Here is a 9,238-nt window from a genome sequence, read left to right on the forward strand (position 1 = left end):
GGTAGACTTTTTGCCCCGTGTACGTCTTCAAGACAATCTCTGTAGCTTTCAAGGGTATATGTGAAAATAGCCGCTTGTATTCCCTTTGGTTTATGACTGTTAGGGCTGATCCTGTGTCCAATTCCATTTTCACTTGGACTCCGTCTATCTTGAGTGTGACCCAGATAGTCTGGTGATCCTCCATTTTGATTACCTTATGTAGTTTCAGACAACCCAGCTCCTTGCTTCCGGAGTCTGTATCACTTTTCTGTTCGTCTGAATTACTGTCCATCACCTTATGTACCTTTTTGTACTTCTCCTGTGGAGATTTCTTGCTGCTGGTTTTCTTCCCTGACCTGCAGACTCTTGCTATGTGTCCTGCTTTTCCACACTGTCTGCATACTTGGTCCTTGAACCAACAATCCTTCTGGTCGTGTGTTGTTCTGCCGCAGCGATAACACTTCCCTGCTCCATATGACATTTCATTGGTGCCATATTCTTGCGGTCTCCGTTGTATCTCTGCAGCGCCCCGTGCGGCTGCTTCATGTGATACTGCCATGCTGAAAGCCTTGTCCAGCGTAAGATCCTTTTCTGATAGAAGCCGTTTCTGGGTTCCTTCACTTTGAAGCCCACACACAAACTTGTCCCTTAACATATCTGCTGGTCCCAATCCAAACTGGCAGTGTTTCGATAGCTTGCGCAGTTCCGTCAAGTACTCAGCATTACTTTCGTCTTTATGCTGGTTCCTTTTGTGGAACTTAAATCTTTCTGCTATCAGCAGTGGTGTGGGGTTTAAGTGGTCCTGTAGGATTTCCACTATGTTTTCGAAATTCTTATCCACTGGCTTCTCTGGGGTTATTAGGTTTTGCAGTAAGCCATAAGTTTTTGCACCCATGGAATTTAACAAAACCAGTGCTTTCCTAGCATCTGGCACTTCATTCGCCCTGCAGTACACCTCAATGCGTTCCACATATGTCGCCCAATCTTCGACTTCATTGTCGAACGCAGTGATACTGCCACTCTTCGGCATCCCTGGGTGTGATTAAACTGTCTAAAATGGCGTCTCCCGCGCTCTCCCTTCTTCTCCGCTGGCACAAAATGGCGTCTCCTGCGCTTTCCTTTCTTCCCGCGCTCGCCCTTTTTCTCCGCCGCGGCTCCTAAAATGGCGTCTCCCACGCTCTCCCTTCTTCTCCGCGGCTCAATGGTGTCTCCCGCGCTTCCTTTCTTTCCCCCGCGGACGCTGTTCAGCCCTTGCCTGGCTGTGCTCTGCGCGTTCTCCTGTGCGCCTCTTCCGTTGCCGCCGCTCGGTCCTGAACCCGGCTGCTGCTTTACCCTCTCTCTTTTTTGTTTTTCCTCGACGCCGCTCGGTTTTCAACCCCTGGCTGCACCCTGTGTGCTTCACCCTCTCTCTTACCCCGTCGACGCTGCTCGGCTTTTTCTGTGCCGTCGGTCGGCTCCAGCCGCCGCTGTCCGGGAAGGGTCTGCGCTGTACCTGTTGCCAGTCTGTTGCTGGATTGTCGTGGCTGGGAAACCAAGCCCGGCTCTCAACAGCCTCCCCTGCGATGTTCACTCTCTCTGCCGGATGACTGGGCGGTTGCTCGTGGTCGACACCCGTGCTTCTGGCCTCGACTTTCTTCCACCGCCCTCCCAGAGCGAATCGTTGAAAGGAAATGCAGAGTTGCAGGTAGATTCGAATCGACCTCGTCGCCACTGTTGAATCCGTGATTCTTAAAGTATGATGTTTTCCAATAACTAGACGGAGGGTGTAACTTAACAATCAACAGATGTTTACTGGAGGAGGGTAGTCTAAAGACTAACAGTACAGAGGCATGCTCTAGGCTTATATACAGGTGTGGTCACTGCCAGTACTACAGTATACAGGAGCTGTAAAAGTAGTTCTCTCTTAAAGGTACATACACTACAGGCTGGACAAAGCGGATGCAGGGAGGATGTTTCCCCTGGCTGGGGGATCTAGAACGAGGGGTCACAGTCTCAGGATACGGGGTAAGACATTTAGGACTGAGATGAGGAGAAATTTCTTCACTCAGGGTGGTGAACCTGTGGAATTCTCTACCACAGAAGGCTGTGGAGGCCAAGTCACTAAATATATTTAAGAAGGAGATAAATAGATTTCTAGACACAAAAGACATTAAGGGGTATGGGGAGAGAGCGGGAATATGGTATTGAGATAGAGGATCAGCCATGATCATATTGAACGGCGGAGCAGGCTCGAAGGGCCGAATGGCCTACTCCTGCTCCTATTTTTCTATGTTTCTATGTTTCCAGGGCTTGTGTAGATTATCTAGGCCGGAAGTTGAGTGCAGCACCAAGAGTGTGCTGCATTTTCAGAGATGCCATCTTTTAAATTAGTTATTAAAAAGTGGCCCTGTCTTCCTGTTTATGTGGGCATAAAAGATCCTATGCCACTTATTTTGAAGAAGAGCAGAGAATTCTTCCAACATTTGTCCATCAACCAACACTAGCAACACAAATTCACGAGTCACTCATCTCATTGCTGTTTGTGGGACATTGCTGTGTCTAAATTGGCTGCAAATTTGCCTACAAAAGAACAGTGACTATCTCTAACCTCCCCTTCCTCTCCAAAGTCCTTGAATGTGTTGTCACCTCCCAAATCCATGCACATCTTTCCCACATCTGCATGTTTGAATCTCTCCAATCAGGTTTCCTCCTCTGCACAGCATAGAAATGGCCCTGGTCAGAGTCACAAATGACACCCTATGTGACTGTACACATGGCGTAGTATCCTCACTTGTCTTTCTTGACCTTCGGCAGCCTTTGACATAGTCGACCACACCATCCTCCACTAGTGTCTCTCCTCTGTTGTCCAGCTCAGTGGGACTGCCCTCACTCTTGCCTATCCAATTGTAGCCAGAGCATCTCAGCAATAGATACTCTTCCAGCCCACACTATTACCTCTGAAGTCCCCCAAGGATCTATCCTTGGCCTCATTCTCTTCCTCATCTACATACTGTCCCTTGGAGATACCATCTGCAGACATGGGATCAGCTTCCACATGTACACTCCATACCCACACCATTCATTCAATCACCCTCCATAGATTGAACTAGACTGTTTGCAAGCTGATCTTCCAACCACATATCCTCTCCATTTCAAAGATCACCTACTTCCATCTCTGTAACATCACCTACCTCCACCCCTGCCTTAAATTTGCAGAAGTGAATGATTTGGATCGATAAAGGGAATTCAGTAGATGTGATGTGTATAGATTTTCAGAAGGCATTTAATTAAAGGGCTAACAAGAGGCTTGTTTGTAAAATTCAGGCATATGCTACAAGAGGAAATGTAATAGCATGGATAGAAAGATGGGTGTTGTTCAGATTGTAGAAGGGTTGGAAATGGTGTGCCTCGGGTCAGTGCTAGGTTCACTTTTTTTTGTTGATATATAATTGATTTGGAAATGAGCTTAAGGAACAAAATCTTGAAAGTTGCTGGTCACACAAAAGTAGAGGGTTTGACAAATAGTGAGGAAGTCTGTCAAAGATTTCAGGAAGACAGATTGGTTAGAAGAATGGGCAGTCAAGTGGAAGATGCATTTTAATGTGGATAAGTGCAAGGTTATACATTTTGGAAGAAAAAACAATGAATGCAAGGATATATTTAATAGAAAGATGCTGAAGCATATGGATGAACAGAGAGACCTAGAGATTGAAATACATAATTACCTGAAAGTATGAGTGGTAGCTAAAGCCATAGAAAAGGTCAACAGCATTTTGGGTTTTCTGTGCTGTACCTTCCATTGCAGTATGCCTGCAAAGAGGTGCAACCAATTTTCAGACCACAGTTGACTGTTGTTCTTCCATGTGCCAGCCCTATGCTGCAAGGTCACTAAAGCATATGGCTCCACGCTGCTGTCGCAGACCCTAAAAAGACAGGTATCTAATTTATTCATGGGTTGGTGTGCCAGAGCCTGCAGAAATGGTTGGCATCTTGTCATGCACGATAATCAGGCAATGCTGGTTCTTGATCACTCTAGCATGCCTTCTTTCATGCAGTACCATGCAAAGCATGACATGCTGTGATTGGGGTGCTTCTGAAGAACATTCCGGCTTAACAATTAGTTAGGCCTTGGCACCTTGTAGTGATGCCACCGGGTGTCTGCTGGCACAGCTTCCTTTGGGAAAAGGAGAGTCCAATCAAACTATGTCTGCCAAAGCAAGGTTATTCCACCTTTCTCTGCATCTGTGGCGGTGTGGATGCTGGTGGAAGAGCATGGCAAACCTCTTTGGCAGCCTGATCTGCCTGACAGCTTTCTGCAGCATCATCTTGTTCCTCCTAAAACGTCAGCTCTGACACTTTAAAGGAATGCCTACTGGTGCCATTAAAGGGAGCTGGAGGCAAATAATTCACTCCAATTGGCACAAATGCTATTGAAAGCCTGAGGGCCAGCAAAAGAAAAAGTTAACAAGAGGCACCCAGAAAAGGCCTCAACATATTTACCTTTTGAATTTCTGAGCCTTTTAAAGACCCTCCCACTTGAAGATCTGTCCTGATGCCCCATTCCTGCCAAGTTTCCTGGGTGTCCAGCATGCCCGCCAGTGACAAAATGGAGCTGCACTCACCCCGCATCTTTTGCATATTCTTCAGAGGGCGGTTGGCATCTCCCATACTAGATCCAAATATTATGTACCAAAACAAGGTGAGCCATTTTCTGTGACTGAATCTGTTTTTTAACCCTGTTGTGGCGGAGCCACTAAGGGACTCCGATCAGATGTATATAATTCCCTTTAACAATATGTTAACTGCAGCCTGAGTCTGTATCTTTGTATATACTGTTTGCATGTACAGAGCGCGGTCCCTTTAAGAGCGCGGGCAAACGTGATGACATCACGCCGTTCATCACACGATCCCCATCGGTGGGAAAAATGTGATGACATCATGACGCCAGCCACAGGACCGTCCAGGCAGTCCTCGTGGAGCCTCCGAACTGACTAGACCTGTATCCGTAGTTCTCGTGTAGTTATTGGTTAACTTAGTTTGTTTTGCATTAAACATCGTTGGTTTGATCGCCTGAGTCGACCTCAGTCTTTTGATAGGAACTAGACATTCCTACACTGTATGTATTGTGACAGGAAAAATCAAGCAAGTAACGTGAAACATCATTTTTGTCTTTGGCCTAGCTCGACAGGTAGCGGGAACCTTCCCAGTAATTTGCTCTGATAAATGTTGTGTGATTGTTGCTAATTAAGCTCCAGCAGTACTCCTGAGCACAACTGGGAGGGCCTAAGCCTTGGCCATGTCCATCTCCACCTAAGTTTCCTGGATTTACCTAAGTAAGATGTGTCCCTACAGAAAGCGTGCATTCCACCCTGAGCAAACAGAACCCCTACAGCTGGGTGTAGTTTATCAGTAACTTGAATTGAAGATGTTAGACATGGTGGTGGGTATATATGCATGCATGTATCAGACACCTGACTGAACAAAATATAAATATCAATTTCCACCATGGTAAGTTGTGAAATTGAATTGAATAAATCTGGGAACTTGTGGGCTTGCCCCAGGAAAACAACCAAGAAAGCTGCTGGATTGTCTTAAAAGCTTGACTGATTCACTAACGTCCTTCGGGGCGGGAACCTGCTATTGCTAGCCGGTACGGCCTACATGTGACTCCAGCCCCAAACTATGTAGTTGATGCTTAATGCCCTCAGGCCAACTAGGGCTGGGCAATAAATACTGCCTTGCCAATGTCGCCTACATTCCAGGAACAATTTTTAATTAAAAAAATACAGGCCTTCTCCAGCTTGATCGTGATGGTTCTGATAAACATTAACTTTCTGCTTCAGGTGATGATTAACCTGCTGTGCATTTCCAGCGTTTTATTTAAGATATCCAACAGTTACAATTTTTCCTCTACTAATTAATCCCCAAATTTAACATATTGATAACAGACTAGGAAAAACTTGGAATTTGTTAAAAGATTTTGCAATGGGTACTTACTGTTAGTAAATTGATGATGACATGATTAGCAATCAATTTATCCTGAATCCTTTCACGAAAGTCATCCCAACTGTGGCAGGTGGATTTTGAGAAGCAGGCTGCATAGGATTTGAATAAATAACTATTTGATTATAAAAACAATAATATAACTGTGCCACTGTAACTTTGCCTTGAAAAATAATAGTAAGATGCATATATTATTGTATTATTCTTATTTAGTTTCGCTATGCAGATTGTGTAGACAAACTGCTGATGGTGCTGGGTAGTGTTGCTGCTTTACTTCACGGAGCTGGCCTTCCTCTCATGATCATAGTGTTTGGAGAGATGACTGACAGCTTTGTTCAAGATGGAATTATGCAAAACCTACCAGGTAAATGCTCAACTTTATCCTCAGAAAGCACTATTGAATCTGATTACTTTTCTTGACCCCGTTATGTAAATAGACAGTGACCCTTTTATGGGCTCTGTACATGGAACAGAGGAAATGACTGAGCAATGTTTTTCTGTAGCGTAGCGAATGGTAAAGGTGACCTAACAATGTAATGTTGCTAATTAGAGAGGTACCACAGTGCTACTCCAAATTTAGTACAGTATAATTTAACACTTCGTGCACACCTTGGACAACTTTATTTATCCAGACATTCTAATGTTGTGTGCCACTAATCAATTTACTTGCACATTGTTGGAGCCTCTTCCTGCTTTGATATGTAAAAATGCACCAGAAGATACATTAATATAGTAACAGTAATTTTGGTTTCATTGCACACAGCAGTTAAAAGTCACTTGCATTTTACTTTTTGGCTGCTGGCTCAACATAAACCTGTCAGATATTTTTTGATATTTTTAGATGGGCGGTGAGGAAGATCCATTTGTTACTGGGACTCCTGGCTACTGCTGGTTTTATTGGGGCTAATAAAGGCACTGCTGCCTTTAACATTTTTGGCATTATTCTCATTGCATCACAACGTTAGTACTCTGTGCATACACGCTGGGCAAAATGTCACAGCCAGCCCTATGCATTCATGAAATGTTCAGCCCTCTCAGTGAAGTACAGGACGACAGATTGCACATTACAAAACAAAATGAGGGAGAAGGGCCCAGTTTGCTTGCTCTACTAAGACCAAAGCTGCAATTTAAAAGCAGCTAATGTTTTCTGGAATTAGGTTCCAACCTGACTTTCAACAAATTGGAGTAAGACTGCCTAATCCAGGGACTGTAAACTAGTTTTAGCATTGGTGTGAAGCAAAATTGCTTCACGACCATGGTACTGATGTGTGTAAATACACCCAGAGATTGATCGGTTCGAACATTTGTTTGGCTAAGCAACATCTTCAAAGACTAGAATTGGCAGATCACCACAATGAAGCTGCCATCTAAACATCACCACTAATAATCTGCCATCTGTTCTTCTCCACTAGGAATAAAGATCACATATCATCCAATGACGTTGCTTAAGAGGGATAGAACAGTTTTTCACCACCACTAGGCTGCCATCTTTGCTTCCCACTAGGGATAGGGATAGGGATTGGAAGGACACAGCACATGCACCATTCCCAATAGTCACATATATATATATAAAACACAACCAGGGCAATTTTCAGAATTGAGGCTTTTGATTTTTTGGCAAACAGACCCTTTAAATCTGGTTTTCAGCCATTTTGTTAAAGTCTCTCCCACCTCCAAAATGGATGACTGAAGCAGAGAGGGAGAAGAACAAAGGCATTTAAATAACAACAGAAAATGCTGGAAAAACTCAGCAGGTCAGGCAACATCCGTGGAGAGAAATTTGAGTTGACGTTTCGCGTCGAACCCTTCTTCAAAACTGGAAAGAAAAGAAAATAGATCGAAGGCAGGGCTGCGATCGGACAAAAGAAGTGAAAGAAACAAAAGAAGTAAAAGAGCTAGACGAGATGGTAATAGGCTGAGATTAGGTGTAAAGTGTGCTGGCGGGGCAAGAGATAGCTGCCAGGTGTGAGAGAGAAACAAAAGGAAAGGGGGGGGTGCGGGAAAAGGAGTGGAAAAATTACAAGAAAAAATGTGTAATAGGGGCCGAGGTTATGATCTGAAATTGTTGAACTCGATATTGAGTCCGGAAGGCTGCAGAGTGCCTAATCGGAAGATGAGGTGCTGTTCCTCGAGTTTACGTTGAGCTTCTGTGGAACAATGGTGGCACGGTGGCATAGTGGTTAGCACTGTTGCCTCACAGCGCCAGGGACCCGGGTTCAAATCCGGCCTCGGGCGACTGTCTGTGTGGAGTTTGCACATTCTCCCTGTGTCTGCGTGGGTTTCCTCCGGGTGCTCCGGTTTCCTCCCACAGTCCAAAGATGTGCAGGTTAGGTTGATTTGGCTATGATAAATTGACCCTTAGTGTTAGGGGATTAAATACGTGGGGTTACAGGGATAGGGTGGAATATGTGTCGGTGCAGGCTCGATGGGATTCTGTGATTCTGTGATTCTGTGAATACAAGAGGCCAAGGACGGTGAGGTCCGAGTGGGAATGGAGCGTTGAATTAAAATGACAAGTGACCGGAAGCTCGGGGTCACCCTTACGGACTGAACGGAAGTGTTCTGCAAAGCGGTCACCCAATCTGCGTTTGGTCTCCCCAATGTAGAGGAGACCGCATCGTGAGCAGCGAATACAGTATACTAGATTGCGAGAAGTACAAGTAAATCGCTGTTTCACCTGGAAGGGGTGTTTAGGGCCCTGGACAGTGGGAAGGGGGGAGGTATAGGGGCAGGTGTTACATCTCCTCCGCTTGCACGGGAAGGTGCCAGGCGAAGGGGAAGGGGTGATAGAGGAGTGGACTAGGGTGTCTCGGAGGGAGCGGTCCCTACGGAATGCTGAAAGGGGAAGGGAAGATACGTTTCGTGGTGGGATCACTTTGGAGGTAGCGGAAATGCCGGAGGATGATCCGTTGAATTTGGAGGCTGTGGGGTGAAAGGTGAGGACAAGGGGAACCCTATCGTGGTTCCGGGAGGGAGGGGCAGGGGTGAGGGCAGAAGTGCGGGAGATAGAACTGACACGGTCGAGGGCAGTGTCAACCACGGTAGAGGGGAATCCTCGGTTGCGGAAAAAGGAAGACATGTCTGAAGCACTGGTGTGGAAGGTGGCATCGTCGGAGCAGATACGGCGGAGACGGAGAAACTGGGAGAATGGAATAGAGTCCTTACAGGAAGCGGGGTGGGAGGAAGTGTAGTCCAGGTAGCTGTGGGAGTCAGTGGGCTTGTAGTGAATATTGGTCGATAACCTATCCCCAGAGATGGAGACGGAGAAGTCGAGGAA

General features: G+C 45.7%; 1 protein-coding gene across 1 annotated transcript in view; it reads left to right on the forward strand.

Annotated features, from left to right (window-relative positions):
* The window catches only part of LOC147117158 (phosphatidylcholine translocator ABCB4-like), a 30,983-nt gene extending 24,488 nt beyond the window's left edge, over nt 1–6,495 (forward strand). The window contains exon 4 of the mRNA XM_085987909.1: nt 6,175–6,495. Coding sequence (XP_085844035.1) covers nt 6,175–6,381 — 207 coding nt within the window. The 3' untranslated portion in view covers nt 6,382–6,495. The remainder of the gene's footprint in view (nt 1–6,174) is intronic.
* The last annotated feature ends 2,743 nt before the right edge of the window (nt 6,496–9,238 follow it).

Source organism: Somniosus microcephalus, chromosome 5 (genome assembly GCF_052327205.1).
Source record: "Somniosus microcephalus isolate GS21.2 chromosome 5, FLI_Smic_1.0, whole genome shotgun sequence".
In the NCBI taxonomy this organism is placed as follows: Eukaryota; Metazoa; Chordata; class Chondrichthyes; order Squaliformes; family Somniosidae; genus Somniosus; species Somniosus microcephalus.